The 16,117-nt window shown below is 48.1% G+C and overlaps 7 protein-coding genes across 7 annotated transcripts; 5 read left to right on the top strand and 2 right to left on the bottom strand.

The window, feature by feature from the left end:
• Window positions 1-65: 65 nt before the first annotated feature.
• On the bottom strand, window positions 66-2,110 carry GLAREA_11863 (uncharacterized protein; the record flags this gene model as incomplete). Its single annotated transcript, XM_008082645.1, has 2 exons — window positions 66-1,985; window positions 2,054-2,110. The coding sequence occupies 2 exons, from the start codon at window positions 2,108-2,110 to the stop codon at window positions 66-68; spliced, it is 1,977 nt and encodes a 658-aa protein (XP_008080836.1).
• A 3,188-nt stretch (window positions 2,111-5,298) lies between these two features.
• GLAREA_11862 (uncharacterized protein) lies at window positions 5,299-6,674 on the top strand (the record flags this gene model as incomplete). Its single annotated transcript, XM_008082644.1, has 4 exons — window positions 5,299-5,448; window positions 5,504-5,720; window positions 5,766-6,291; window positions 6,341-6,674. The coding sequence occupies 4 exons, from the start codon at window positions 5,299-5,301 to the stop codon at window positions 6,672-6,674; spliced, it is 1,227 nt and encodes a 408-aa protein (XP_008080835.1).
• A 1,103-nt stretch (window positions 6,675-7,777) lies between these two features.
• On the top strand, window positions 7,778-9,115 carry GLAREA_11861 (uncharacterized protein; the record flags this gene model as incomplete). The annotated part of the gene is made up of 5 exons (XM_008082643.1): window positions 7,778-7,795; window positions 7,909-7,927; window positions 7,993-8,172; window positions 8,268-8,430; window positions 8,482-9,115. The coding sequence occupies 5 exons, from the start codon at window positions 7,778-7,780 to the stop codon at window positions 9,113-9,115; spliced, it is 1,014 nt and encodes a 337-aa protein (XP_008080834.1).
• Window positions 9,116-10,452: 1,337 nt separating this feature from the next.
• Window positions 10,453-11,352, bottom strand: GLAREA_11860 (POZ; the record flags this gene model as incomplete). Its single annotated transcript, XM_008082642.1, has 2 exons — window positions 10,453-11,245; window positions 11,294-11,352. 2 exons carry the CDS (start codon window positions 11,350-11,352, stop codon window positions 10,453-10,455), a joined length of 852 nt encoding a protein of 283 aa, XP_008080833.1.
• A 1,560-nt stretch (window positions 11,353-12,912) lies between these two features.
• On the top strand, window positions 12,913-13,129 carry GLAREA_11859 (uncharacterized protein; the record flags this gene model as incomplete). Its single annotated transcript, XM_008082641.1, has 2 exons — window positions 12,913-13,022; window positions 13,081-13,129. The coding sequence occupies 2 exons, from the start codon at window positions 12,913-12,915 to the stop codon at window positions 13,127-13,129; spliced, it is 159 nt and encodes a 52-aa protein (XP_008080832.1).
• A 356-nt stretch (window positions 13,130-13,485) lies between these two features.
• GLAREA_11858 (uncharacterized protein) lies at window positions 13,486-13,980 on the top strand (the record flags this gene model as incomplete). The annotated part of the gene is made up of 1 exon (XM_008082640.1): window positions 13,486-13,980. The coding sequence occupies one exon, from the start codon at window positions 13,486-13,488 to the stop codon at window positions 13,978-13,980; it is 495 nt and encodes a 164-aa protein (XP_008080831.1).
• Window positions 13,981-14,766: 786 nt separating this feature from the next.
• On the top strand, window positions 14,767-15,639 carry GLAREA_11857 (uncharacterized protein; the record flags this gene model as incomplete). The annotated part of the gene is made up of 3 exons (XM_008082639.1): window positions 14,767-14,829; window positions 14,880-15,205; window positions 15,255-15,639. The coding sequence occupies 3 exons, from the start codon at window positions 14,767-14,769 to the stop codon at window positions 15,637-15,639; spliced, it is 774 nt and encodes a 257-aa protein (XP_008080830.1).
• Between the last annotated feature and the right edge of the window lie 478 nt (window positions 15,640-16,117).

Here is a 16,117-nt window from a genome sequence, read left to right as displayed (position 1 = left end):
CCACTTAGAAAATCATTAAAAAGATATATGCATCACGATCATCATACCATGCTCGAAATATGACTCTACTTTCGCATCTTAGGCCGGGCAAGCATGTTCAGACGACTCATACTCAGGACACCCTTCTTTGGTGACGCTGCGGCACTGCTGAGCTTTGGTTTAGGTGTAGCAATGAGACGTGGTGCCACGAGCGCCGCACCTTCAGCCACCTGAGCCTTTTGCTTTTTTGGAGAGCGATCAGCATCGTCCTCTGTGTCGTCGGATTCTGCACGGCGTCGTTTCTTGTTGACTATACCATGAGGGACTGCTGGAAGGGGTTCGGTGTTTTCCTTGTTGCTTCCTGGAAAGCTCCCAGGCATTGAATGAGAAACGCTTGGGCGGACTTGGCGGATACTCGCTTGGCCGGAAGATGAGCCAAAAGATTTAGGAGAAGCACCGAAATCAATCGTGTGATCACTGCGGAATGTGAAAGTGCCAGGAACTGAAGGTGGGGGACGCGATGATTCGGCATGTGGGATAGGAGGAAGAGGTCGCACCCCGGTGAGGGATGGGTACTCAACCTCTGGACGCTTTGTCACAACATCCGGGTTAGATGCGATATTGGGGTAAGCGATTCTGGAGTCAGATGGTAAAGCAGAGCTCTTCATGCTCCTATTCGACTTTGATCGAGGAATTCCAGATTTTTGGGGCGAAGGAGAGTTTTGAAACGCGGCGGCGGATGTCTTTTTTGTGGTATCTGGTGTGAAATTTATATTTTTGACTGTCTTTGCGGCAACAGGGGTTGTTGGGACTGATGGGAGTGCTTTGTCAAAATTTGGCTTGCTGGGACTTCTGCTCAACGAGGGAATTGATGACTGCTTGGCAGCCGACTTCTTATGGCTCGGGCTAACGTGTCTAAGAATCGACCTAACGCGCTCAAATCTGCCAGGGCTTTTTAAGGCGATCTTTGAAGCGGATTTTGGAAGACTTGACACATTATTCAAGGTAGCAGACTTCTGTAGCCGTCCAGGTGTCCCGTTCAGCAGATTTGGCTTCGAAGGAGATTTGGACAGGGTAGGAATCTGCGAAGTGGGGCCTTTTGTGCTCGTCGTTCTAGCAAGAGAAGCTTGCGTTGGAGTTGTGATAGCATCAAGAAATGCGGAGGATCGAGCTTGCTTGGGAGTAGATGGAACTGGCACACCACTTCTAGAGATGGGTCTAGCTGACGAGGTATCATCAGCGATTGCTTTACGAGCTCGCTTCGCCGGCGCAGTATTCTCCAGGCGCTCGCTACCTTCTGGCTTGTGTGCCGGCTGCATGCTCTTTGTGTTGCTCTCCTCCCTGCTGTCCAGGTTTGCCTTCGATTGGGTTCGCTTGAGACTTTGGGCCGCTGGTGCAAATCGGCCTGGTTGAGCCCTGAATGCAGAAGCATGACCGGCGATAGAGTCCATCTTCTTAAACTCTGCCATATGGACGTCGCTGTAACGGCCTGCCTTACCCTTCGGTTGCGCAATCCTCCGGCCAGAGACAGCCTGACCCTCATCAGCCCTCTGCTGTTGTTCTTCTTCTTCAGCTTGGCGCTTATCTTCTCTCTCTTTCGCTAGGTGCGCTTTGATCTTCATGGCCTCTTCGCGCAGCTCATCCATCAGGCGCTGAGCATCCTCTCCGAGTTCTGGACCAGGTCGAGCAAACCGAAAGTCAAAAGAAGAAGAGATTCCTGTCTTTGACGGCGATTTCTGTGTTACTCCCGATGGTTGATCCCCACCATTTCCGTTGATGTCGGAAAACCCGAGTCGTAGGCCAGAATCGGGCTCTTTAGTTGTACTCTGATGGGCTTTGCTAGGATGCATGTCTTCGCGGGATGGTTTGGGACGAGGTGCGGTCGCTGGAGTTCGGGGGACCATTGGGGAAGATACAATTGAATCAAGATTCATTTGATTCTCGCCCGTAGGAGTCTCATCGCGTTCCGTGACGGCTCCAAGGTTAGTAGAACCATAATGCGCTGTCTATATAAGTTCTAATGTTAGCGGTGTACATCGTACCGTTGGGAGCCGTCTGTTTATTGTTTACTTACCCTAGGTGCAGCACTGCCGCCCCGAATTCTCGACGAGCGACGACGTGGAGGTACCATTTTGAGTCTCCAGAGACTTTGACAACCTGTGTCTACGATTGTGGGTCGAAGGGATTGAAATTGCGTTGGGCAATAGCGACAGTGTGGTCGGGATGGAGTTAGAAAATGCTGTCATTGTTTACTTCGAACCCTTGTACGCGACCTGAGCTTTAAGGCCGCGCTAGAGTAGCTCTAGGTCCGGACTGCATCACGTGATTGACTCGCTTCTGGTTTTCCTGGGTCCCTCCATCTTTCATACCCAGGTGACTTGAAGAAGCTTGACCACGGGAGGAAGCTCACTGTGAATTTGTCGTAGCCGCGGACTTTGGGTCGAGGCACAACTCAAACTGGCATGTATATTCAGAGAGAGAAGATCAAGCGATCAGATAACGAATGCAAAATCATCGTGTCTTAAGAATCTACTATCTCGCCGCAGGCATTCCCGCCGGCACAAACACTTCTGGTCGATAAGTAAAGATAAGAAGATTGATACTTGTGAACGAAGGGATGCAAAGGTTGCCGGTTTCGTGCAACCAAAGTTGGTAACGTCTCCAAAATTGGGTTAAGTTTGGCGTTTATACCGACCGTTATGCATATTGGATCTCGTTTGGAGACGGCAGCCCTATCAACTCGCCTGCAAATGATGCAGGATTTCTCATGGGGAACGAACGTCGGGATCCCATTTGCCTGTTCTTGATGGCGGTTTGCTTGCGAGATCGTTACCTGGGTTCCATTGTTGGAAACGCTGGTAGCGACCCAAACGGCGGTCAATAGTGATGCGATCTCTTCTCTTTTCTGCATTCGTCAACAATGTGACGATGTGACTATGCCTGTGTTGACGCCGCCCAATTCTACCACCTCAGAAGAGTCGCATCGTTGATCTTCAGGTCTTCCTCGTTGGAATCTCATGCCGACGTCTTCGGGGTACCTAGTACTCCAGAATTGCGAAAGGAAAACGAAATAGAGAAGAAGGCTGTGGTTTTGAGGGGATTTCCCGGTTGATATCACATCATTACAACTGTTTGCATAGCCAAAAGTACAGCCTTACAGAAAGTTGATGGTCGAAGAAGCGAGGCTGAAGGGCCCGAGGAGAAGCTCGAATCGATCTCCACCAGCCCTTGTCAGACGATGCATGGGCCGGTCTCTCATTGGCGGCGAGAGAGTGTGGGACAGCTGCACTGGGACAGTTTGAATTCTGCTGCAGTGCCTCATCGACGATTGTTTAGAGGAGAAGAGCGTCTCACGTCCTTCATGGAGATGGTAATATGCTTCTCCTATCTACAATCTACGGTTTCATCTGACCAGAATAGCTGATGATGCTGGAAACAATTTATTTATGATCTTCAAACAATCATAAGCGAGGTGTAGGTTCTGTTTGAAGGCTTCTTCTGGTTAGTGGATACTCAACAAAGCTGGATGGACCAGTCAGGAGCACGTATAGTGGAGGGGGCCAGCCAAGGACATCATGCCGCATGGAGAAAAAAAGTCCCCTCCATGCAGAGGCTGCGATGTGGGCATGGCATGTTGCCCGTCCTTGTATAAATTGCGAGTGCGGCAGGTGACTTCGAACTTCGCAGTTCGGAAATGGCCGTCGCCTAGCAAGATGATTCTGCAACGTGTTGCATCATCCGGACATGGTTGAGTGACCTGGTCGTCGACATGGCTTGCAGGCGGGCGTGAACGAGATGAGGAGCTGGCAGTTGAGGGCTTGAAGCATGCAGAATGCGGTCGCCAGTGAAGCAGAAGGCCGGTCCAAACGGATGGAAGAAGCAAGTCGACATCTAAAGATGGCAACCTTCCAATTACAATGGTTCCAAGACTACGGCTCCTGGAGTCGTTCATCAACACGGGCTATCATGGCTAATTTTAAAAGGTTCAATTGGAGGGAGCTGGCGTCGAGGAGCACAAGTGTCACCACGCCAGACCACACTTTGATCCGTTGTCGAGACCTTCCTGGTAAGCCATTGAACCCCTCTTGAATACAACATTCTCGACATCCATAATGTGCTCATCATGTCCGGCCACCAGCTGGGAGCATGATTGTTCGAGCATTACTGGAGGGCTGAGAAGGCTCCGGGACGCAAGAGCAAAGGCTGAGGTGAAAATTCTTCTCCCGATCCAAAAGATCATCCCCCCCTTCTTTAAACGAGAACATGCCCCTGCTCCGGAATGCTTTTTCGGTGCCTCCTTGGCGCAAATTTTATGGGGCGTCGAAGGTCGGTGGAAGGTTTGGAAGCAGAAGCACAGCACATCGAGTCTGTGAGCTGGACGACACTTTGCGGGGGGTCCAATCAGCAGCGATCAGCCCGACCTGCTTGAGATTCCCTTTCTTACTTTTGCTAGCGCCTGCTAGGGTGATCCTACGCGAAACATGTAACTTTGTCGCGAAGAAGTTCATGGTGTAGCGAACGTCCAGTTTTGCTGCCCGTTCCAGTCAAGCGGCATCTCATGCCACGGCACCCACGGGTTTGAGGACACGGCACTGCTACCGTACCGACCTCTGACCAGCAATTGCACGCCGCCCAAAATGTCAGTGCCAGTGCCAGTGCCAGTACCAGACGAACACCCATGGAAGCCACCTCCTTCATTGTTTATTGAACTCGTCGTGGCTTCTCCTGTTCTCCAACAGCTAGCTCTGCTTTACTAGCCACTCACAGACTCGTTCGCCGCGAGTCCTGCTAGATCTGACCCTCCCCATCCACTGATCCACCCTTTCCGCTCGCGCAGCCAAAAGAGACTTGCACACTCAAATACCCCGTTGCACCTGCTCACAGTTTTCATGACCAATTTTTCTCTCATTCCATTACCATATCGATTTCACCTCAAACCTTCCTGCAACCCCCCCAATCTCTCTCCAGTTCTTGCCCTATCTTGACACTACGCTCAGCCTCGACCTTAACCGTTGTCCCAGCTAAGCCGTCCAGGTCCCAGTTCCCAGCTCCCCGGGTCGCCATCCAATTGACAGTACCGGAAAAGCTCCATCTGACAAGATAAGAGACGCACTCTAATCGCATTACCACATATCGCGTAACCGCCGCCGTTGAGATACTGTATCGAGGTATCGCAGACGTCACTACCTCTGCATTCAGTCTCGAACAGTGGGATACCGAGACAAACTCACAGTCTGACTCTGCTGCTGCCGGTGGTCGATGCTGGGGTTACGGTGGGGCGGTACTTGACACACAGAAAATCTTTCGCGCCGTCAAACAATGGCAGACAACATGTCAATTGACAAGAAAGACCCGACCAGGGAAGGCTCCGAGGACTCAATGGATCTCAATTCTCCTACGCCAGAGGCTGAGACGGGGGCTCCTCAAGAGAACGTTGGCCAGCAAAAGAGAAAAGGTGGACGCAAACCCGTATGTTTACTGATGCATTACCCCGCTAAAGGTTGCAAGAACTGATGTGTGACAGATCTATGCGACATCTGAAGAACGCAAGCAACGCAATCGTCAAGCGCAGGCAGCTTTTAGAGAGCGTCGCACAGAGTATATCAAGCAATTGGAAGAGACGATCCGCGTCCATGAAACCAATCTGCATAACTTACAGACAGCTCATCGGAGTGCGGCCGATGAGTGTCTGATGTTGAGATACAAGAACTCACTGCTCGAACGAATCTTGCTAGAGAAGGGTAAGCTCTTGAGTGTTCGGAATAGGGCAATGCTAACATGGTCAGGTATCGATGTTCAGGCGGAGTTGCGCGCAAAAACGGGAAGTCCTCATCTTGGACCAACCCATATGCCACAGAACATGGCACAGCCGCCTACCGTTCAGCGTGCTATCATGAACCGACATCACCAAGCCAGACGCTCTCAGTCTAGCATCGCACCCAAGCTCGAGCCAGGCGCGTCTATGCAATCACCTCAATCGCGGCCAACGCCCTCGTCTCATGCCTCTTCTCCCACTGCCATATCTCCTGGCTTTCACAACCCTGGGGTGATGACGCCGCCTGGCTCCGACTCTCAGATGCAGTTTCAACAGCAGCAGCGTCTTCAAGGACCACACGCGCCGAAGCAACCAACTCACGGATTGATAGGAGCCAACGTTTTAGCAGGAAATCCAGGAGCTGGAGCTCCGCTGGCCCCGAAGCCAGGGGGGAATGGAGCGAGTACGGGAGGCACACCAACAGCGGCCACGTACTTTGCGTCTCCAAATTTTCAGAATCATTATGAGCAACTCGGCAAGCTTTCCCGCCCCCTATTGTCATTTTCCTTCTATAGAGCTATGTTCGTCCTAGATTGATTCCGTGAGTACAGAACAGGAGTACGATGCCCAAGCCGATATGGTCGAAGACCAAGAACCAGCCGAATCTGGACCTGGTCCATATCCCGAACCCCTCCCTCAACCGCCGTCGCGGCACCTCAATCAGCAAATCCACCCTCAGCAGCCGCAGCAGAATACACCACAACCTAACCACCCCGGGCAAGCTCAGGGTATTAACCTCGGCGCTGGCGCTCAGCAATTCAGCTCGATGACACAACTCCTCGATCCGTACGATCCCATGCTCGACATGGATCCGTTTGGACTTTCTGCTTCGATGCAATTTCCATCCTCCTTTTCCTTCGATACGAGTTCAATGAGATGAAAAGCATTTTGATACCCAGGCACGGCTCGATTGGGAGATGTATATTGGCGTTCAGGCATGGCGATGGAGCTGGCGAATAATGGTATGCATTCAATGCTTTTACTTTTGCTTTCCGTAGGAGGTACGTCGCTAAATTGCAGGGGTTTGAGTTTCAGGGGTTTGTCTTGGAACTCAAAATTGAGGTTTTTTGAGCAAGTGCTGTTGCACGCCAGCCATCGCAATTTGTACATGTGCACTTGCTCCAGAGACAGGGCAAATCAACGCAGTGTATATCTTAGGCTTTTGGCTATACGTGGATTTTCGTTTTCATCGACTCCTTGGGCTCATGTCCAAGTGAATGGGTCAGAAAGACGTGATATAGCGCAAATTTCAGATACTTCAACAGCGATTCAGAAAATGAAACACACGTTACCTTACCATGGCTTGAGACAGTGAGAGCTTCGGTCTGTATTTTGAATTTCGACATAGGCGAATTTGAATGTTCATGTCAACGATTCTAGCTTCTTCCCAGGTTTTGGAGCTCTGACACCGGCACCCAGTTGCAATTCCGTGCAGGTATCGTATTTATGGATTTAGCTGGATCCAACAAGGTGAAGCAACTCTCCTCCTCACGGCAAACAGCGTGAGATATTGTGGAATTTTTTCTGGCCGTTTGACTTTACTGCTTCAAAGTTTTCTACGTCACTCCATCTGCTATGCCTCCGACGGAACTTGGAAAAGGACGCCGAGCAATTATTACGAAACGTGAAAAGAAACAATTCCATCATCTTTAATCGAAAGTTGTAGTCCCTCATCCTCTTCCTCCTCGGTCATTTGCTCAAGCCCTAACACAATGTTTTTGTGTGGGTAAGCGAAGCGAGATCTGCGAGGTTCGACGCTAGTGGACCTCCATCCTGAGGCGCAACTTGTAAATTTCGTCAACGTCCTCGAAACCTGGTCTGGCTCAAGCATCAATTCTTCCCAGAATCACCAACGAAACTTCTCCGAGAGACAGTTTCCTAACGTATAGGAACCTGTCCGTCTCGAATTATCTCTTTTTTCCTCTTCGAATTGTTCCCTCGGTAGCAAGGCCTTCTTCGGAGGCGCTTGAGTAGGTGGACGAAATGTCGGTCATTTCGAAAGTAAGTGTCCTCGACCGTGATCGCAGAGCAAGCACTTTTAGCTTCAATGGACTCGTGACAAGCTTTATGCGAATTGGCTCAATTGACTTGAAAGCTAACAACATGTTTTGCAGAACGCGTACGAGCTTCTCGGTATGGCTTTAGACCCAAATCACCTGCGGTACTCCACCACGCGACTGACCGAAATTGATGTATAGGCAACACTCACGATGAAGACTCTGACAAAGAGCCCGAGCCACCTGTAAAGGTTATTGACAAGACTCCTGCACGAACAACCAAGCGCAATGCTGGCGGAGAGGCTCCTGCGGCAAAGACTGCTGGATTCGAGAACCGAGGCAATAACACTCGCCGAAACGCACCCCAAGGCAATGAAGGAGGTTAGTTGGTCCCTATATACTTTTCTGCCAATGTGAAATGATGATACACAATACGATTCAATTGAGGTCGCCCCGCTAACTTTGATATTTTCTAGCTTTCCGTGATCGTCAAGCCGGCAGTGCTAACAACCGAACGAAGCCAACTGGCGAGGCACAACAAGACCGCCCAGCGAGAAACGACCGTACCCCAGGAAGTTACGGCGGAAGAGGCCGTGGAGGAGCCAGAACCTTTGACCGACACAGCCGTACTGTGGGAGGGTAAGAAAATTACAATTCTGGTTATGATTGCAATTTCTAATTGATTCGCAGCGAATCCGAAAAGCAAGCCGCACATGGATGGGGCGCCAACGAGGGTGAGGCCGAGCTCGCTGACGAGACTGCTGGAGAGGCTCTCGCAAAGGCAGACCAAAAGGATGCTTTGACTGGTGATGCACCAGCCGATGATGCGCCCGTCGCCGAGCCAGAGCCAGAGGACAACAGCAAGTCTTACGAAGAATACCTTGCTGAGCTTGCTGAGAAGAAGCTTGCTCTTGGTGCCGGTATCCCAGAGGCTCGTAAGCCAAATGAAGGCAAGCAGGACAAGAAATGGGCCAACGCAAAGCCTATCGCCAAGGAGGATGAGGAAGACTTCGTTGCTGGCTCCGGTGGCAAGACCAAGCGTGTTCGTGAGCGCGCCAAGAAGGAAGTTGTCGAGATCGATCAACGCTTCGTCGAGGCTCCTGACCGTGGAGGACGTGGAGGTGGGTTCCGTGGTGGCCGAGGACGTGGTGATGGACCATCCCGAGGCGGCCGTGGTGACGGTAACTTCAGAGGTCGTGGTGACCGAGGTGGACGTGGACGTGGTGATGGAAGCTTCAGAGGTGCCCGAGGTGCCCCACGAGGCGGTGCCGGATCCGCATCCATCAACACGGAGGATACCAGCGCCTTCCCAGCACTTGGATAGATCCAAGCAATATATGAGACCTACATACGATCTCTTAAAGTGGTTCGACTGCGTTTTGTTACAAAATATGTCTGGGTGCTTTGGGAACGACTCGGATAGCAAGCGAAGAAAATATGTGCAAGTTCTTCTTTTTTAGCTGGCTGGCGGGGGCGTGGGTGGGAATCTCTTGAGCTTATCTGATCACTCTCATGCAAAATGGAAATGAAAACCGGGTAGTGTTCCAAATCACGTTTGTCGCAAGCGGTGACATGGAGAGTTAGATAGTATTTTAAATATGGTTGATCTTTCTAGTTCATCAATCATCATAAGTTTTACCTTTACGATTTCATGTCCCAGTATTTGTGTGTAAGCGTTTAGTCCTTGCGGTAACCTGTTTCAACCTTTTTGCTCCACTTTGCAAATGGGTCTAGTAAAAGGGTGAAGCCTACACATCGTAATAGGCCATTGGAATCTGGAAAGCAATTTAAGCTCCTGGAAAATTGGCAGCTTCAACTTGTGTGAAGAGGTGCTTAGGAACCAGCAAGCTCAACTCATTCTCGATCTCGTTCTCTCTTCATCTTCACCCTCACCCAGCGGCTCAGACACTCCTTCCTTTCTTAACTTCTATCATTTTTGCAAGTACCTCGATGAATGCTATCTGACAAAGAATTGATGCTCCCTGAGCTCGGCATTTACGGTTTAATGGGAGCGAATGCTGTGAACTTGGGCAAAGTTGGAACTGGTGTGAAGCTCGACTTGATTTCTTTGGGTTCTCACTTGTGTTCTCTTTCCTGAGAGGGTCCTCTTGTTACTTGCGGAGAACACTGGTTATGGGGTGGTGCTGGAGGGGTGAGAGATAGATGGTGATTAGAAAGAGAGGAGGATGGGTGTTTTTATTAAGGGTTGCTGTTGGAATGAGTTGGCGGTCTTGGGATAGTGGAGGGTGGAGGGGGGGAGGGGCCAGGAATGGTTACTGTGCAATGTGGTTGCATTTTTTGGATGTCTGGTTTGTAAGTTCGTTGCTGGTTTTTAAGGGGTTATCAAAGTAATCCCACCAAATCACTACTGACTATAAGTAGGTATCTACCTCACAAGCTTTTTTTCGCCTTAACTCTCTCTGTACGGGATCTGATCGCTTGTTGGATATTTGGGAGATTTCGGGTCGTCATCAAGATATTGCTAGGAGATCTTTCCTTTGAAATCAACTATGGGGTATGCTTTTAATTTACTCATTCATGATGTTGATAGACAAGATCCTGCGAAGTATCTCCTCCTTCCCTATCCATATCTCTCGCTCACTTCTTAGGTAGTTACATCGGTCGCGAATCATGTCCTACTTTTCTATCCACCTCTCTCGCTCACTTCTTCGTGGTTATCTCTGTCCAGGGCTCATCTGCAACCTCTGGTGGATGTTTTTGCTTGAGCCAGTCTTTGGCACTGGGCTTTGACTCAATCTTCTCTATGTACTTTCCACGATTGTGGGTGCAAAAAGGCTGCTCTTCATAATCTTTGATAGGAGTTGTAAAGCCCGTCATAACACAATCTTTTACCAAGTCTCCACCTTTTGCTAATAGAAGCAACCATCTTTCGCTTTCACTCTTATCCTGGTGTTCCTTACCACTACCTCGCCTACCCAACAACAATGGTCCATCAGCTGCAATGATATCCCGAAACAACAGCCTTAACTTTGACCCGGGCGCTGTGTTATTGAAAACAAGCTCCGCCTCAAATGATGTGGAGAAAGATTCTTGGTACATATGTAAAATACACCTCATGGTGTTGTTAGCCAACCTTGGAGAACCGAGCTTGTCGGCAAGAATCCACAACGATAACATTCGCATTTCTCGCTCGATATCTTCTCGTACCAAAATACAATCTGCCGCTGGTTCAGGTTCCTGCTCGCAATATTCTTCTTCTTCGAGATCGATCTGGGATGGCGACTGCCCACTATACAGCCAAGCAACAAATTCGCTCATTAACTCTGGATCATCCTCGGGGAGTCGCATTTCAGTCTGCGATGCCTCTGCAAAACTACCATATAGTGCTGACTCAAAGAACTTTGAAAAGAACCCTAGGAGCGCTTTGTGGCAAGAAATGGGCTTGGCTTTTTCTCCTACGGCCAGTGTAATCTTTTCGGAGGACCCCGTGATGCTATGAAACAAGTCAGTAATGTTTCGAATAATTTAGTTGGAAACTTACAGCGTGTGAACATCCATTCCATGGTCTTTGCGGTCAAGCAACTCCTCCTTCACCTTCATGAGTTCACAGCCTTTGCAATCATCTTCAAGGGCACAATCTTAACCGCATCCCTTGATGATTTTTTGTTTGCCGGGCATGGTGTATTCGGATAATTTCTCCTCGAACGATGGGTAAGTGGGATTTGTGGGAGCTGCTGAGTATATGGCACCCGAGTAAGCCGATCTGTTGTTTTGAAAATGACGCTTTGCTTCCCGGTCGGTGTGATAAACTTTGAAGTACAGCTCAAAGCTGATGATGACTGGCTAGCAGTGAGTTGGCAAGCGGCTACTGTGAAGAGCTGATGAAATATATTCTTGGTATGAACTTACGTCGAGATCCAGATAAGATTCGGCGGACCGTATCTGACAATCCGAAAAGAAGTGTGGAAGCTCGAACAAACGCCAGAAAGCAAAGAGTGTTTTTATAAGGTTCCGATGCCAAGAACTAGGTTGAAAGTGAACTCACGTATTGAACCCAAAATACCTTGCGGTAGGTTTCATCTTTTCATCACCATCGTGATTTCTAGTCGACTACTAGTATTTTTCACATTTTCGAAGTTCTTAAACCGTTAAACTCGCGGGCTTCCTATTCATGCTTTACTCATAAGTTTTTATACCGTCTTAAACTTAACGCTATTTTCATTTATCTCCTTCTTAGGTTCACTTTCACCGACAACGACCTCCTAATGATGAATTTGTCCTGATAGCTATCCGTGTTAACGGCACTACTGGACAACGTTAGCTCCTTTCCTTATACAATTCAATATCGTCCTGAAGCGATTTGGAATTTTTGGATTCCGGAGGAAGATCGGTACTGACACTCTTTTCTTGAGGCCCGAGTACACCTAGTATAATGCTCCTTTAGAAAATACTATCTCTAAGTTACTCCAGACTTACACCTTCAATTTCTTGTAACGAAGCTGAGAACAGAAAATTCATGTCCGATACTGACTTGCAATACTGTACATAGAAATGTAGAGAAACCCCATGTGGATGCGAGGCAAAGCAAAACACATTCTTGAGATTAGGGCCAGAAGTAACAAGGAAGAAGAAGTGAAACAGTGTAACGTACTTTCATCATATGGATCGAGTATATTTTAAAAGAACAATATTCCAACTCCTTTCCCATTCAACACACTTCTCGCTTAAAATTCATGCTTTTGCTTCAAGCCCCACAAATGAAATTGAGACTTTCAAAGCACCGCAAGGATAAAGATCTCTATCAAAATCAAATTTAACTTTCAGCACCCATAGTTCTCATCGGAGAACTTGTCCGGAATCGTTCGTCGCTCACGCGACGCACGACACTTTCACTAAGGGGGTCTAAGCGAGCGACTACCTCCTGAAACCTCGGGAGTGGCGAGACGCGTTTCGCGATATTCATGGCTACCTACACTTGTTTCCAGCGGAATGTGTGGTGTGCAAACGCAGTTACGTGACTGTTGTGTAACAGATTTATATTGAAGAGTTGAGCAAGTTCTGCTCAAATCGAAATTGGGCTTCAATTAACACCTTTTACTCGACGACTCGACCTCGACGCATCATCCAGAAAGCCATCACGGTGTGGTGGCATTGTGCAATATGCCCAAAAGAAAGAAGTTCACCGAGAGATGTGACACCTGTGATTTCTCGATGGATCTCGAGGAGAAGAATATGGACGATGCGGCCCATGCTTACAACACGATGAAACTGTACGTACAGAATTCGCAGAAAAGAATTGGTTGGAAATAAGTCTGACAACTCATGTAGTATCACTGAAGACCCACACATGATCTCACTTATTGTGGGAGAATCATAAACGTCAATATCATGTCATAAAGCACCATTAGGCTATTATTCCAAATTCTTCGACTCAGCGCTGTATGGGGGATTCTCAGGAGCTTATCAGAAAGAATTACTGCTTCCTGATGATACTCCCTGTCACTTTCAGTCATTTGTGAATTGGACATATACAGGCAGCCTTGACGCGACAGTCAACTTTACAAATCATTCCCCCACGGCGAGGATAGTTATGATACCAAAACTCTCACAAATGTACGAATAGACAAAGATGTAGCTGGAGAAGACTCAGAGAAATATCTAGTAAAGTTATGGGTACTAGGCGACAAATTACTCGCCTGGGATTTCACCAACTATGTGATGAAAGAACTAATCATGTCTCTTCGTTCCAGGCTTTACAGCGCCGCGGAAGTCGAGTTTGTGTTTGAAAACACCTTACCAGGCTCAAAACTGAGAAGTCTTTTCCACGACTTGATCGCTACTGAAGGTCCTCTATCAGCGAAACGTCTTGGTCACCCAATGATCAACGCAAAAGAAGAACGTGCAACTTGGAGAACTTTGTTGGAGACGGGAGAAGATGTCGTCAGAGAGTGTGCAGAAGTTGGGTTTTCTACCTATTGCAACGATGTCAGTTATAAACCATGGGGCTACAGAAACTCCAAAACGTATATCAGATATGGCCATTACCTTGAAGTCGAGGAATGGTTGGATGACAGATACCCGTTATTTGAAAATATCAGATCTCCTTCTCCACGACCCGCTTCGAAGTCGGTTGAACAAATCCCACCCACCCCCGTAAAGGGTCGTAAACCCACAAGCAGTACAGACGATGAGAAGACGGAGAGCCAATTGGAAATTCTGGGCAGTTGAACTTTAAGGCACCGGACCGATGTCTTGTCACACAGTGAAGCGTGTAGCTGTGAGAGAGTAGCTACTACGTTTTGTATCTTGTACTTTTTTCAAACGTTGATCAAAGACACAACATGTTACCTATAATATGCAAAGCTCGTTCATGATCTGTTCTTAGTGTCGAAATGATGTATCATTTTCCCTGTCTATGCGGCCGTCTTTGTTTGCTCAGAAATATCTGCGGCCAACTTCTCGTCGGCTTTGAAAATAAGGTGTGCTTGTCCTTCGACGCTAAGATTTTGGAAACTGGTGAGTAGTTACCTTGTACGAGAAGAATTTGTAGCAGGTACTGTTGGATTTACAGCTGTAAAAAGCTCAACAATTGCTGCGTCCAGACATCTAGCGCTTTAGCTAGGTCTTGAGCAAGTTCCATCAGCACTAATTGAAAGATTGCTGGGAAGTCAGGTATTGGATTGATCTAATGAGTACAGCGAATGTATCGGTGAAGAATTTACTCGGAGCGCACCCAGCAACAAGCCTCGAAAGTTTCACATTGTGCTTGGTTTATTCACCACTTTCAACTTCTAGCATGAATTCGTTCTGAACATAGTCGCGCAGAAATCGCTACCTATATATCCCACGTCTCCTATTGATATTACAGCCTTCATCTTTGCAAATCACCCGACCTCCTCCAGTCGCGCTAAATACACAAGACTAGTCCTGATCCAGAATTGCTAGAGCTGTTTGAGCTCCTTTCGAGTTTTGTCTACAGTATCGGCCTATTTCAGCACAACTCGACTCGCAAGCATGTCAATGGAATCAGCCGGTTTCGATGGTTCAGTCTCTCCTCGCACAGCTCCAGTACTAAATGTAATTCGAGTGCAATCATCAAACGTGCCGTAATACTAATTGTAAGATAGACAAGTTCTCACAACTCTCACCTGTTGACGCTCCGGATGTTCCCCACAGAGCTCAGAGAAATCATCTTCAAGCATGCTCTACTATTGATACCGCCAGCGCCCAGGGCAACCCACTTCGAATATTGTACAGTATCAGTACAGGACCCTGCCCCGACACCCACCCTTTTGGTAGCCCTTCGTGGTGACGCAGAATTATACCACGAAGCACTACGCGCTTATTACGGAGTAAACACCTTTACAGTCACCAACACATCTTATGTCTACCGTCTTGAGCTCAAGCCGTCTACTATAGCATATATTCAACACATAAGGGTGTTGTATTACTCGTAACAAACACTACAATACTCTATACACTACAAGCTAATGTGTTAACAGGGGTATGATTGACAAAAGACCCGACCTGGAGGCGCATGAGGGCAGCAAGCTTACCTCCTCAGTACTGTGGAAGCTCGTATTTGCAAGAAGTCTTCGGACTCTCCATTTTACGATCTTTACAAACGAGCGATGGATCATATTGTTTTTAAGATATTTCCTAAAAACGCCTCGACTGCTACGGAAACTTAGCTTGCATTATCCCAAGTGTGCGCTGTTGTTGTCAGAAACCATGGACACAATGAACAGTCTCTTTACTAACAGCAAAGGGAAGTTAGAGACGATTTCATCCAAAGGCGACAAAAATCTGGTCACAGCATCTGAGGATTGGTTCTGGGAAGGTGACAACGGAGGGGTTTTACAATTGGCTCAGAAAATTGAGGAGTAGAGCTAAACATTACTTGTAGGCATCGAGACAATCTTTCCTTAAATAGAAAAGCTTCTTGTTTGTACTTCGAAGTGTTAAGGAAGCTGCCAACGACTTTTGGTCGTATTTCGGGTAGCCCTCACAATCTCGATATTCATCGGTATGCTATTCTTCACACATTATTCAAATTCCATATTTCAAAACATCCCGATGAAACATCAGCGCTAAGTTGTTATCTCCTCGGCTTCGGCACGGGTCTTCTGGCAAAACAGAGCATACCTCCAAGTTGTGAGGCTCATTATCGTCGCCTCTAAAGGCACTGAGGTTAACTAAAGAGCTTAGGGCGCTTTCGATGACATCGTTGTAGCGTCCGTCGGGTTAGGTGACTTTCTAGAAGCCTTATCTTCTTCTTCGGCTATTCTAACCCTCAAACCTTAGCCAGCCATAGGATAAGATTGATCTAGCGGAGGACATTAAGAAGCGACCGTCGTCGTGGCGT

Source organism: Glarea lozoyensis, assembly GCF_000409485.1.
Source record: "Glarea lozoyensis ATCC 20868 chromosome Unknown GLAREA17, whole genome shotgun sequence".
Classification (NCBI taxonomy): Eukaryota; Fungi; Ascomycota; class Leotiomycetes; order Helotiales; family Helotiaceae; genus Glarea; species Glarea lozoyensis.
This window is presented reverse-complemented; position numbering and strand designations above follow the sequence as displayed.